At 35.9% G+C, this 15,655-nt stretch overlaps 1 protein-coding gene across 3 annotated transcripts in view; it reads right to left on the reverse strand.

Annotated features, from left to right (window-relative positions):
* The window catches only part of Vps41 (VPS41 subunit of HOPS complex), a 166,604-nt gene that overhangs the window by 47,685 nt on the left and 103,264 nt on the right, over window positions 1-15,655 (reverse strand). For all 3 annotated transcript variants that reach the window (XM_076836307.2, XM_076836312.2, XM_076836319.2), the window contains exons 10-12: window positions 15,263-15,329; window positions 4,546-4,643; window positions 417-546 (exon numbers count right to left, since the gene is read on the reverse strand). In XM_076836307.2, the coding sequence (XP_076692422.2) occupies window positions 417-546; window positions 4,546-4,643; window positions 15,263-15,329 (295 nt within the window). The remainder of the gene's footprint in view (window positions 1-416; window positions 547-4,545; window positions 4,644-15,262; window positions 15,330-15,655) is intronic.

The raw sequence follows: 15,655 nt of genomic DNA on the forward strand, positions 1-15,655 counted from the left end.
TGATATGGTAGGACTCTTCTCAGCTGTGAGCACTCAGTAACTCACAGAAAGACAATTTCTCTGCCATCCCAGAGCAAACCTTACAGGGACATAAAGTTGGAGGGATGTTAGAACCAGAGAGCTGCTTGACATCAAGTTAACTGTTACTTAGCACGATGGAAAAAAGTAATAGTAAAACAACAAACAAGGAGCCTACTCCTCATCAGTCCTGGTTTTTACTTCCTTTTGCAATGAGAGCTTAGAAAAGCTCTGGGACATTTCTGAGCCTGAACGCTCTGGTTTTCAAAAGAAGAGGCATGCCTACATATTCTCTAAGATCCTCTCAGCAACTCCATTTAAGTTTCCTTTTGTCCAAATAAAGTAGAAGGGCAAATAACACAGGAAATCACATGAACCAGACCTTTGCTCTCTCTCACCTAAATGATAATCTCTACATTCATTCTCCTGAAAACCTCTGACGGTCAAAGCATCAGAAGAGATCTCTTCACAAGTCTCAGAAAGTGGCTGGATGATATCCAATCTAGGTCTGGCACAATATTCTCTTTCCTGGGGGAGCAAGGAGAAAGAAAAAGGCATGTTTTAAATACATTTCCAGTTATGCAATTAATTCATACTTGCTTTGGTTTTGTCTTATTCATTTTTTTTTTTTTTTTTTTTGCAGTGCTGTGGACAGAACCCAGGGATGCACACCAAGCAAATGCTCTACCACTGAACAGCACTCCAGCCCACTTGCTTTGATTTTATCATTTTGCACACATAAGCCATTCCCAACAGCCTATAGTAGACAGCATCCTAACAATGTCTTATTTCTTGACCTTTTGTGTAAGATAAACAGCACTGTGTGATATGGGTGGGCACTCTATCACTGCAGCCCATCCAATCTCAGGAGTGGCCCAAGACAGTGAATTTGGCCCTTTTATTACATCTCTTCTACAAATATGTGTGGAAAAATAAAAAAATGTACAAACTGTTCCATTATCCAAATCAATGATAATACTAGTAAAGTTACTAGAGGTGTTAAAAAGCCAAAGATTTAGGAGTTGCCTCTAAAATCAGATATTGTTAAGATGATGGAGATATTCTATATTTGCACAGCCCAATATGGCAGATGTTAGTCACAGGTGGCTACTGCACACATAAAATGCTATTAATATGAATAAGAATTTAAATTTTATTTGATTTTAATTAGTTTAAATACAAACAGCCATACACAGCTGGTGACTTCAGTTCTGGATGATGAATCGCAAGATTAGGACAAAAAGGGAATGATGAGAGAATATTTGCTGAGGACCTGTGGCAGTTCAATAAATCTAGCAAGTGAATATACATATATTACTCTAAGTTCTTAAATGAGCCCTACAAAGTGAAGAATTATAATTTCTAGTTTTATAGATGGAGAAAACAGAGAATCAAAAAAGTTAAGGTTAAAGTTATATAAGCCAATTATAAAAGTGGGTTATGTGGAGAATCAGGACTTCAAGCAACTTTAGACTTGAAGTCAAGTTTTTTCTAATTTAAAGTTCATGCTTTGTGAACTTTGTGTACAAAACATACACTTGAATTCATTTTACAAACCAACAATACCTGAAGCACTTTGAAACCGGTACAGAGAAGACACAGATGACAGAAATGAAATGGGAAAAAAACAACCAACCAAAACAAAACACCCTCCAGAACTAGACCTGGCCATCTAAGTTTCCCAAATAAAATAGTAAACCTGAATTTGACAAATCTTGTTCAGAAAACTGGGAAGTAATTACATTAGCCTTCCATCTCATATACTGAAAACTTTCCAAAAATAAAATAGCAACTACACAAGATCAACAAAAAGAGTGAGTATGAACACACAGCATAATTTATCAGATAAATCTGAAACAGAAAAAAATCGAAGAAAATGAAAAGATTTGCATATTTAAAAAACTGAATGTCATATAAACCAGACTCAGAAAGTCAAGAGTTGAATGTTTTCTCTATAATATGGAAGCTGGAGAGGAAAAATAAGGAATAAAAAAGGGGATTTCACAAAAATAGAAGGGAGATTAATAGAGCAGAGGAAGGGGACTGACAGGGAGGGAAGTACTAAGGAATGACAGAGGAAGTACTAAGGAATGAAATTGATCAAATTATGCTAAGTCCATGTAATTAACATATCACAATGAGAGACTCTCTCTCTCTCTCTCTCTCTCTCTCTCTCTCACACACACACACACACACACACACACACACACATAAAAGTACTCTTTTAAAAATAATAATAAAAGAGAGACCAGTTGAGGAAAAGGGCTAGGGGTAGCAAGGAAGGGAGGGAATACGGAGGTACTGAGGAATAAGACTGATGCAATCATGTTATGTGTATGTGTAAATATGTCACAATGAATCCAGCTGTTATGTATAACCATAGTGCACTAATAAAAACCATAAAAAATTGACTTCTATAAAAATGATAAAAGATGTCAACATTAGAATAGCAAATTAGAAAAAATATTTCAACAACAAAAAAACACATTAAACCACCTCACCAGACAATACCAAAAGTGCCTTTCTATGTGTAAGAAAAGTACCAGTATGTGACTCATGTCATTTTACAGCTCTTGCTCCCTGGCTAACCAGCCTGCTTATCTAGCTCCCCAAGGTCAGGAATTTGGCTTTGTTGATCTCTGACTTCCAGTGCTTAGCCAATACTTACCACATTTGTGCTTTACTAACTAATGAAAGAAAAACCAAACGTTAGGGAACCGCTTAATAAATTAAGGTATGTCAATCAGACAGGATAGTATATACCAAACATGCTAATAATGGAAAGAAAACACATATATGTATGGAGAGGATTAATATGCATAAAAATAGGGCAATATTAAGGAGCAAGTGCCACTGAGTGCAATTATGTGAAAACATAAACTATGTCAAAGGCATCACATGGGAAATGTTTTGGGAAAAATACTGCAAATAATTTTTATTAAATATAATTAAACATTGTTCAATATGGAAAAAAAGAAAAGCTGGGGGGAAGGTAGAAGATGGCCTAAAGATGACCTCTTCATTCCTTTTGCCTTAATAATTTATTTAAGGATTTAAGGTACACTTTAGTGTTCAATAAAGTGAGTCTCCGTGTACATGACACAAATGTTTTAAGTCATCTCCAAGACCCTTCCTTCTTCCTCTGAAATAAATTCCATTTTCTAATTTATTCTGTAAGGTTGGCCTTTCTTTGGATTTATTTATTTTCAACACTCTTTTATTAACAAAGGCTTCTTTTCTTTCATTCTTTCTTTTGGTCAGTTGTTTATTAGGCCTTCCTTTTTCATTTTACTGCTTATTTCTTTCAATCACAATCTCAATCCTCCCCACATTCCTCATCAAAAAGCATTGAATTTACTCCCTCAAGAGCGACTGCTTTTCTTTATTTTCAATAAATAAATAAATAAAATAATAATAAACTGATGTCCTGCAATAGGGCTAGAAGCCACCCCTATTGATTTTAGAAGGCCTGAGTGCTCACTTAAGTCTACAGCATTCCATTGCCTAGCAACATGGGCACCCAGAGCTTCAGTTACTATAGTGATGGCTTCCTAATGCAAGTGCCCGCTCAGAGAAAAGCTCAAGTGCAGTTACCACTTCAAAACAAGGGCTCCCAGGGTTTTTCCTCCCCCATTTTATTCCATGCCATTTAAGAAGAAAAGGAGGAGGACACAAACAAGGAGGGTCCACTTGCCTACTTACTCTAAAGGGGTAGAGAATCAATTGCAATTTCTTTTATATACAGCATCCAAAAGAAAATCCTTTACAATAAACTCTCCTTGTTTATGCCTTGAAGCCTTCCCATTTCCTTCTAGGTAGGACCCCTAGACTCTAACAATAACAACAAGCTGGGAATGGTGCTGGCCTGGGCTTCAAAGGGAGAACTGGGTGTGCCAGCCCCTCCACTGGATCCCAGAAGTAAGCATCATTCTAACATCATTACAATGAAATTTAGAATATCTACTGCTTTCTATTAGTCACAAATTTCACTATACTATCATTTGCATTGGCAACTGAAAGTTACAACAATCCATAATTGGTAACTCAAAGTTACAACACTCAAACTACTCAGATTCACCAGGCCACTGGGAAGTAAACAAATATGTCTGGACTACAGGAAATAATGAACTGCCCTTTCCATAACGCCCTCTGACCACAGGGACCCCTGTTGTTGCAGCCGATCAACTTCATTGCTGTCATTTCTGCTAATGCACAGTGTCAGCTTAGTTTCTTTGCCTTTCCGCAAGAGGGATACTTCATTTCTTTCGACTAAAATACCAAGAGACTGATGAAAAAGAGGGGGAAAATGACTCTTTTCTTTGCTCAGAAAAAAAGAACAAAGGCAGGCAATGAGTGGAGCTTCTTCAGGTAAATATGTTAGAGTCTAAAGCATAATCTCTGCTAGTCTTATAGATCAAGAAAGATCTACTCAGCTTATAGAAGACTCCTCTGACAGGCAACCTAATCTGGGTATAATGCTAAAAATGAACCCCCATATCCCTTTGAAATTGTGGAGAAAATAATTACCGTTTTTTCTGAAACCTCTTTTACGTAGGAAAGTACAACAAGCTGATCACAGAGAGGGGCGAGTCCACTGATGTGGAATTCAGTTTCAAACTGAGACACTGTGAACAAGAGAGTCACCATTAAAAGGAGCAAAAATCAACACACAATGACATATCAACTACCAACCGGATTCATTTTAAAAAGAAATGATAAATGTTTAAGGTGATGCAAATGCTAATTACCTTAATTTGTTCATTACACATTGTATACAAGTAGCAAATTATCACAGTGTGCTCATTAAATATGTATAATACTATGTGCCAATTTTTTAAAAAAGCTAACATGAAGGGGCATAATTAAACATACTTTCACCACTGAGCACTGAAAATGCTTCACAATAATCAGTACTAGATGGCTATGTAAGAACTTAAACTTGAAATTTCTATCAACAACAAAAATGCACCCAAGGAGCTGGGGTTGTGGCTCAGCAGTAGAGCACTCGCCTACCACGTGCGAGGTGCAGAGTTCGATCCTCAGCACCACATAAAAATAAATGAATAAAGGTAATGTGTCCAATTACAAAAGAAAAAAAAATTTTTTTAAATGTACCCAAGAATAATAGCACCATGAATGGTCAAGAGTAACATGTGCCCAGGCAGTTTAAAAATGACATAGTTAAATCACTTGAAGACAATATGAAACCCATAAAACTCAATGTAAACTATTATTAATAACAACACTAATTTTTTCATATGCCTAATTTTAAGTTTTTGACAACTGGGGGATTACAGAGGTACAAACATCACAAGGGCTGCTGCTTGTGATTATAAAACACTCTTTTTTGGCATTATTAAAAGAACTTCAAGTTAAAAAAAGTATGCAAATACAGACTGCATTATGATCAAACATTATTATTTTTCAAGTGAAATGGAGGTGAAAGAAAAATAATAAGCTTATTTTTCCTTCCTGAAAACGGACTACTTAAAATTTAGAAAAAATATTACTTTGCTTAAGAAGTATGTGATTTTAATAACTTTGGATCCCAAAGATTTGAAAAGAGTTCCATGGACAGAGTACAAACATTACCAAAATATAATTCTAATGATAAATGCTTGCTGTATAAAATACAAATGATTGTTGTTTTAACAAGTGAAGTTTTGAGGTGGCTTCTTAAAGGGTAAGGGCTGACAGAGCAGTGGGACTAGAAGAGTCTTCCAGGAATCATTAAATGAATCACTTAAGGATTCATTTGGGAATAAACTCTCATGCAGGCGCATCTCATTTTCAAAGAGTTTCTCGATTCAGATCTTCTTCACAGTTGTGGGTATTAGCTGCAGATCTAGCAAATGTCTGTCATGAAATTACTCTCTTTTCCCAAGTAAGGGAACTCAGTGCATCATGCTGGAAACAATATTGAATGTCGAATTGGGAAATCTGGGCTATAACTTCCACTAAATTGAACTTGGACAAGTCATTTTAACTTCTGTGGATATAAATTTCCCTTTCTATAAGATAAAAAAAATGAGAGCAGAAATAAAATCCATAATACAGAAAGAACAGGGGCTACTGAAGTTTTCTTCTTCCTCTTCTCCTTTTGCCAATCTTTACAGTTTCTCCTTATTCAGCTGTTAAGAGCATGTGAGACAGCCACCTCCACCTCAACCACAGGGCAGAGACAAATACTTCCAGTGTACTCAGGCTGGACAATCTAGAGACTCTCATCCTACTGTGCATGCAGGTGGGGAACGGAGAGGTGCAAGTTGAAATGTACAGACAGTACTGAACAGTATGGGGCCATACAGGACACTGTGATTGAAAACGTGGCAGTTTCACCTTCTCTTAAGCTATACGGACAACTGACAAGAGTTTTTGGTAGCGAACACTCCACGTTGGCAAAAAATGGACCTGAGTTGTTCCACTAAATCACATTTCATGTTTGAAATGCTATGCATACCTTTACCAGCAACTCTGGTAAAAAAACAAATTCAGACAAGCCACAGAAGTCATACTGATGACGTCACAGGGAGGCTTTTCTGTGCTCATTTGCCAGAGACACCCCCCAAAAAACATCCCCTTAAACGCAAAAGGAGCAGTGTGTGAATGAGGTATTTTCCTCATCTGAGATGCCAAACAGGCTGCCTAGCCTCACTAATGGGCAATGTCAGAGTTTATCCTAAAGGTAACCAAATACATAAAGATGTCTGAGTTTTTATGAATGAGCCTTAAAATACAGAACAGAGAAGCTAGAAAATGATCTTATCCAAAGCCCTCCTCCTCCTCCTCCTCCTCCTTACGATCTGCGTACCATAGTCTGTGTATAATAGCTTATATGAATAAGAGAGAAAATTTCCAGTTCTCTAATTAAGAACATGACAGAAATTCCAACAGGTGCTTAAAGAAAATGAGGAAAGATTATAAAAACACACAGTCTCAATTCTGGATATTGTAATAAATGTGTATTTGTTAAGTACTTAATTTATCAGACAGACTTTAGTAATTGAGAATTAATAATAATTTAGACAGAGACTACATAAAGGGGCAAATTACAAACTAACACAAAGTTACTTACAAAGAAAAGATATGGTACACAAAAATATTGATGATATTTCCAGAGACACTGGGCAAGTTATCCATATACAGATAAAACTGAAACTAAAACATTCTTTTTGTTAAAATAACTTACTAGCATCAAAATCATCTTCTTAAAGAAAAAATTGTTACAGAAATACTATTATTCACAAAATAAGAGTTCTAAATGGCTATTTCTCTTAGTTGCAAGTACTCTCCCACTATATCACTCAGCAATTCCTCTCCATTAATACCCACTAGTAATGATATCATGTTAAAAAAAGAACTCATTCCTAATTTGAGTTGCCGGTTTATGAAAATGTCTGCAGCAATTCTGCCTAAAACAAAACATTACAGAAAGGATGCTGGGGTCTTGCTTTTTTATAACTAATTCAATGAACATGAATGTTTTTAGATCTAACATGATACAATTTATTTTTCATATTAACACTGAATCCAAGAAGGGCTGCCTGGACACAGTGGTATCAGAATGAATATAGAAGTATAAGGAATAGTTTTCCCAATTTTTAGAGAATGAAATACTGAATGATAATATTTATTCTTCTAAAGATATGCAAAAGTTTATGAACTGATTTTGTAAAATATCCCCAAATAATTATGGGCTTTATATTTCAAAGTGGGCCAATGGAAATTTCAAATTACTTGTTTCTCCTGAAAACCTACTACATTTCATATAACAATGAGTTTAATAATTTTAATAAAAAATCTTTTCCCCCTAAAATAAACCCAATTTGAATACAGATGGCTGACAGGTTTAATGCTCTAGAAACTCATCTTTAAGTAGATTATCTGGAGAAAATAAATCACAAAGAAAATGAAAACAAATTCTGATTTGTTTGCAAAACACAAAACTGAAAGAAAGCAAAAGACAGAGGAGAAAGAAAGAAAAATGAAGTTCCCAGAACAAACCACAAAACAGAAGCTATCCTTCAGATCAAGGAGATCAAGAAAGTGAGGGAATGATTCTAGGCCAAGGCAGGGAATATGCTGTGTTCACACAACAGTGTGCTGATGAACATCAGCAATGGTAGGCATTAAGGCAGCAAAAGCCTTCCTTATCCTGATGGAGATGAAAGGGCTTCTGCACTCTGGTTTATTCAGGAGGATAAAGCATTCCTAGACATGCTAGAAGAAGTAATACAAGACCTTTACATAGAGATCCAAAGTAGATTAAGAGAGGGTGAGTTTCAAAAGGGCTGTTCACATGAAAATTTTATTCAGCAAAGTTTTCTAGATCCACAGTAAGGATAATGAATGCAATTTTGCTGGTAGGACTGATACAGAAGGGAGGCTGGAATTCTTGATATTGCTGCCCAACAGATACACAATGCAAGTCAAAAGCACAGTTGCATATCTAATCTGTAAAATTTTCTATGAGCCACAATAAGGAGCAAAAGCTTTGAGAGAGCTAAAAAATTTTTAATTAATTTATTTTACAGTAGAATGCGTTTTGACATATAGTACACAAATGGAGCACAACTTCTCATTCCTCTGACTGAACATGGTTCAGAGTTACTCCACTAATGTAATCATACATTATATAGGGTAATAATGTCTGTCTCTTTCTACTGTTTTTCCCATCCCCATGACCCCACCCCTTCCCTGACTCACCTCTACACAAACCAAAGTTCCTTCATGAAAGAGGTGAAATTTTAATTTTAATGATGTATTTTCTTTAATGCAATATATCTAAATTATTATTTCAATATGTAACAACATAAAAAATCATTAATGAGGTCTTTTACTTTTTTATTTTCATGCTAAAAAATCTGGAATCTGGTACATGGTACACATCAATCTGCCACCACTACAGAGCAACATTACAAAGTCTCACCACAAATGGTTAGTAGCTACCATACTGGTAGGTATGAAGGCCTAGAGGTCTAGAAGGTCTAGAAGGTCTATAGGTCTAGAAGGCCTCCCAATTTTTTTCTTCTTTAAGTCCAGTGATTTTACTAGAATATATCTTGATGGCAGATAAACAGACAAATAAACACTGTCTTCTTTTTTTTTTTTTAATTCCTTCTTTTCCCTCTCTGTCCCTCTCTCAGCATAACTTTTTGGTTCTATTTGCTTTTATATTCAGTTGCAATCTGTGTTATGGTTATGTCTTTCAGATGTGCATTCATTATGAAGGACACCACTGATCTCCTTATTTTTCTTAAACTTTAGTAGGGATTTGATCTCAGTATTTTCCTAGTGTTCATTATGAGGTAAAGTCATTGTCACTGAACTCTTAGGAGACAGGGACTGGGAAAGATCTTCTAACCTTGTAGAGCTCCCTCTTCTGCTATGATAATTTGGTGCTTAAAAAAAAAAAAAAATCTGGTCACTTACTTTCTGAGATCCCCTAGTTCTTTTGTTTGTTTCTAATGTCCCTGTCTTGTACTGACAGGCTCCCTCCCTGCTGTTCTCCTCAGATATCCTGTATCTGTCAGGAAACCCTGGCTGCTCAACTGTGAAGTGCATAAGGGAAGCTGGAATCTGGCTCTTCACACATAGGGGTGATCCCCACACCCACTTCTGATGCTCTTGGGGTAGCCTACTGTCCTTTCTGGTGAACACTGACTGACTGACTACTTTGAAGTTCTCCTGGCCTCAGTCTGCCAGAGGACCCCTATTCCCCTCTACTCTTGTGTCACACAGAGGCTATGACCATAGCAAGGCACCGGGCTACCACTGGTGTTTTTTCCATATCTATTTGTGTCTTAGGGTTCTTGGGGCTACCTTGTTTTATTGTAAATGTGGTCTGTGTGTTGTTTTGCGATCTACTTGTTCCATTTTTATGTGAGGACTCAGGCAGATTGAAAAATAATGCTGATATTGTATCATCTCCCCAAGATCAGTGTTTTATATCAACTTTATATTACCCAGGGAAATGGGGTTAGAGTTAGAGTCATAAAACGTAAGCAAAGTTGGGCCATCAATGGCACATACTAACAGTTTCAGAATGAGCACCATGTGATTGAAATAAGAATTAATAAGAAAGAACTTTCTTGTGCCATGGGTCTGAGATCTCTGAGGGTTATCAACAACTTGACCAAGTACTAGCTGTGCATAAGACTCTCTTCTAGAAATACCCAGAGACTAAGACCTTGGCCCTGACTTAAGAGAGCTTGTGCATCTATTATTTAAAAAAATAATTAAGGTACTGCCTGTCGTATCAAAAAATGGAAATAGATATAAAACAAGAAACAGTAAAAAGCAGAAAAATTTAGGTTAGAGAGAAATATGTATGAGGATGGAAATAGTGGCAATAATCATGACTATAAGAACAGTCTATATAACATAAGAAAAACAACCTCTTCATCTCACTTAAACACACACAGAGAAAAAAAAAATTTACTTAAATAATAAGATCTTTCTCCAAATAATTCAGAACTAGGTGATTTTACTATCTGTGTATATGACCTAAAAAACATGATTTTAAAGCAATGTTCTTAATTATTACTGTATTTCTGTCATCTATAGATTCATATATTTTACTGATAAATGCAATTATGAAATATATTGATCTGTTCTCAATAATTCAGTAAACCCTTATATTTTTCCCCAAATTTTCTTGAAGTTAGTTTTTTGATACACAATAATTGAGTCTTCTGATTTCTAAAGGAAACCACTCTTTTTCATTCTCACTGAGTAACTAAATAATAGCAACATTAATTTAATGCTTCTTAATGAATATGACTATGCTGAGAGGCAGTATGTTAAGTGTTTTACATTCAATATCTCTTATCACCATAACAACATCATCTTTATTTTAGAACAGCTAAAGCTCAGAGAAGTTAAGTATCTTCATTAATATGTCTCTGAAATAGAAGGTAGCAGAAGCAGTAAGTTTAGGTCTTAAACAAGTCACACTACAACACATAAGTAAAAACACTGAGACAGACACTCAGATTAAAAGTGCACTGGGGGTTATCAAAAATAGAAGTTAAGGGCTTGACAATTCTCTGGTGATTCAGCACAATGTTGTCAGGTTGCCACCTGCCCTTTTCTTGAATCCATCATGCTACTATGCAGAACAGAACTTGTGTTGCTGGTTTTAAACACTTGTTATCCCTTTGCTAATCCCCAAATGCCCAATAGCTAAATGTGACCCAGAAGGATTTGGATTCTTCATTGGAGTTAAATAATGTGATATCCTACAGATCTTGTTATTTATGATTCTTAAAGAAACAAAAAGGAAGTATGTCAAGCAATTTATAAATAAGAACAGGTTCCTTCCATTATATTCACTGACAAGCTCTTTATAATAGTGCCATGTCACCATAAAATTCTAACCTCTTAGTTAACAGATAGTAGTATTCATAATCAACTGAAAATAATGCTCACGGAACTTATTTTCAATAAGTTTAGATGCTTTGTCAACCTGACTAGTGATCAATGAAAATACATTTGGAAATCACAACATTAACAGCTTCAGGGCTGTGCTATGAAGCAAATATATTAAAGTAAAAGCGACTTTACGATGCGTGACAGCAAATCACCGAGAAGACCCGGTACAAGAAAGTGAAATTGAAGAGTATGGCTAATGGACAAAATAACAAAACATTCAAATCAGACAGAAGCCAGTAGTACCCAGGTCACAAACCACTTAAAGCAAGTTTAGTTTACAATTTCATTCTATATTTTCTAATCAATATTCAGCACACTACTGTCAATTAAATGACAACTCTTAAGTTGATATGATTATTTCATCTACTAAATAGTTAAGCTGAACTACAACAGAAACAAAACCACATGTCGCTAGCTCCTTACATAAAAACATGTTGGATGATACCAGTGACTGTCATAATTGCTACTGAGACTTAGACTAAGAGGGAAAACAATGTCACATATGTGCACAAGAAAATTATCACAGCTGTGTTGTATGTCAAAGTCAAAATGATAACAGATAGATGAAAGAGAAATACATAGATATATGAAAGAATGATCTCACAGCTCTCCTGAACCAAGCAAACAGATCTTCATCTTCCAGATCATCACATTCCCAATAAATTGAGAGGCTGAAAACAGTGTGATGTACTGAACTGTTAAGATCATAGTATATGACCAATTAAAGGTACTGACCCTACTTAATTAACATCAAGAGATGGTACCTTCTTTTATCACCTTTTTGTTCCTCCTGGTTTCTCTGTCATTCTATAGAGTCCTGTGCAGTTGGTTTATCTCAGTTATTTTTTTAAACAAGATTCTATATGAAATAAAGACTAGAAAGTCAATAATTAATTCCTTGCATGAAAATTCTCAGTCCTTGGCAGCAACTTCCAGAAAATGGCAAACATTGGCTTCATTAACTAAAAATGTATCAGCTCTCCAATTCCCATTCCACGAAGACCATGGGAAACTTTGGTGAAAAGTATCAGAGGGTTAGGGAGTCTTGTGGGAATAAAGAGAGTCAAGTGAGATTAAAACAATAGGCATGGACCACACTGTAATTTTAGCAATACATTCTGGAACAAAAAATAACATCCAAAATCTCTATGTACAGAGACTGTCTTCATGGTGACTGGCCGACTCTTTATCGTGATTATTTTTCATTTACAAGAGTATATCAATATCCTGTTGGCAGAAATAACTTTTGTGTTGTTTTTCTGATTCTAACTTGTAAGGAAGAGTTAGAAACATTTGGCTTCTAAGAAATATGTAGCCACAGATAGTTCTTTAATCTCAGTGCCACTTCACCTCATTTATTAAAGAACAGTGGCTCACACTGTTCAGGGCTAAAGTACATTGTAATCCTGACCTCCTAATATTTCTCCTTCTTTTATCCTACTCAAGGACTCTTATCCACACCACTTTGCTTCCTGTTGTGGAAATGGTTTACATTCTTAAGGGTTTGCTCTTATGAGGGGAAAAAATAGTACTTAACCACTAACCATAATAGTGAAATGTCAGTAATGTGATACTGTTAGTACCCACACAGACTATTTCACATAAATTACAGTACAGATCCACTACTCTTTACTAATGTGATCCCAGGGCTCTGGATTAATAAAGCCACCACAGAGGAAACTTAGCGGTCACGTGTTTGGATGGACATGTGCAAGTGATAATAACATGCATGATTTAGTGAGTATTTACTACTGCCAAGCACCATGTGAGGCACATTACTTGTGTTATGTCTTAATTCTCACAACTACCCTGAGAGGTAGGTATTATCATGTGCCTATCACAGTGGGAAAGTATGGTTCAGGGAGGTTAAGGAATCCTACCAAGATCATATACTTCACCACACTGCCTTGTCTACCTGGAAGCCTTCTGGTAGTTCTGCAGAGTTGGATTCTATCCATTTTATTACCACAGGTGTAAGATCTTAAACAAGGTATTTACATCTCTGGTGGTCAATTTCTCAATCTATAGAATGAGAAGCATACTGAGTAACTTCAAAGGGTTGTAAAAATGAATGAATACAGGTAATGCACACAGTACAACATCCCTACCTAGAATGAGAGCAATAAATATCAACTAAGGAGAGAAGATGACAATCGCTACATTTTTACATTCTTAAAAATTCTCAGATTTGTTATTTTAATACTTGTCTCTATTTAAAATATTCAAATATTATCTCTAAGGACACTGTGCAGATTTTCAGAGTTCTGTTGTTGTTGTTTTTTCCCCCCTGACAGGAAAGAAGAGTGAGAGATACTGAAACAAATACCTTTATCTTCTAGTTACCTGTCTTTTCTATTATCTTGTTTCTCAACTTTTCTCAATACTGTTATGTTCTGCAGACACCTATTTGCCCATACTCTTAGCAACCTAAACTATGTATTCTCTAAGATAAAAAAAAAAATGATTAAAACTCTACCACCAACTTCTGACTTCAAGTACAAAACACCCCAGAAGTAAATCCTACTCACATTTGTCATGTGGGTAATGTGGAGTAAATGATTTATGACAGTTTTGCCTTGTTATAATGACCCATCAAATTTATATTCCCCATCCACCATCCAAATGGGCAAATTAATTTTATAGCTGATTTATAATACAGCAAAATTTTTTTCTCCTAAGAATTATAAAAATAAAAATAATGGCAGATCATCCTTAGCACACTTTTCTTCAAGAGTTGTTTCCCAGGGTCACCGATTCATTTCATCCTACTATGTGCCAAGCACTGTTCCAGGCCCTTGATATAAAGAGAGCAAATGCAGACCAGTGTATGCTTGTAATGAATGAGGCGACAGTCTGGTGGAAGACACAGAAATGCATTAAATTTATCAAGTGATCACTACAACTATAAGGCAAAGGGCAGTAGCCAGTGTTATACATGCTCCCAAAGGAGGACTTGGCTTCATTAGGAAGATCTAGTGGACTTTCTCTACAACACGTGAGCTGAGGAATAATTTTGAACTCCTAAGGAGAAAAGAAACAGGAAGAACATTCTAGATGGAAGAGGAGGTAGGTAGAAGAAAGTCAGTTTGACAACAGCATAAAGACTCAGGAGAATGTCTGCAGCTAGAGAGGCAGACACAGTCACCACAGACCCCTGTAGTCTTGCAACGAGGTGACAGTCAGGTACCAATGACGAGTTCCTCTTTATTCTAAAAGAAACAGGAAGGAACTGAAGGATGATGATATGATTCAATCCAAGTTCTGACTGCAGTGGAATAAGTTAGAGTCATTCATAGTGGAAGGAGTTAAGAGGCTGCTGCAGAAGTCCAGGTAAATGGCAGTCCAGACTATGGCAGTCTAAGCTGGACCAATGATGATAAAATCAAGTATTTAGAAGGTTCAAATTAGCAGGATGAGGTATCAGTACAGTACCAGGGAAATGAATGAATTAATTCTTGTACTTCTTGCAACTAACTCGTGAGAAAGATTCTCTTCCAAATTTTATAGACAAAAATACTGAAGAAGGCAGATAATTGTCTCAAGTCCAGGTGGTATGCAACAAAACCAGAACCCAAAGCCATGGTTCTTTGACTTCAAAGGCAATTTACAAAATTATTGTGTAAAAAAAAAAGAATAGTTTCTTAAAAAAGCATTTCCATAGTAAAGTTGCAAAACCTAAAAGCTTCTGATGTATTTCATCAAATCACCCAGAAATGTGTCCTGATGAGGAACATGGCTTTAGATTTCCACTTAATAAAACAGACATTCTTTTGAACGTTTACACTCATAGCAGACACTGAGTGAACCATACCTATTTCAACATATCGACTTGGCAAATCCCTCATTTCACTGGCATGCCGCTCCTTCACTGAGCATATCTGGGGGGGAAAAAAAAACCAAAAAACCTCACTATGAATTCTATTCATTTGATGGAAAATTCTTCACAATATTTTATTCAATATATACTTGTGTTAAATTAACCATGTATCCCTGAAGATGAAGCGCAATCTTATGACTTAAATAAGAAAAATTAATTTGAAAGACATATAGCAACCATTACTTATATTCTCCAACATTATTCTTTAATAAAGTCTGATTCAAGGGCAAAGAAAGAGAGAAAACTTTAAGATACTTTTTTTTCCCTTTTATTTTATTTATTTATATGTGGTGCTGAGACTCAAACCCAGTGCCTCACACATGCTAG

The sequence above is a fragment of the Callospermophilus lateralis genome, chromosome 1, assembly GCF_048772815.1.
Source record: "Callospermophilus lateralis isolate mCalLat2 chromosome 1, mCalLat2.hap1, whole genome shotgun sequence".
Taxonomy (NCBI): Eukaryota; Metazoa; Chordata; class Mammalia; order Rodentia; family Sciuridae; genus Callospermophilus; species Callospermophilus lateralis.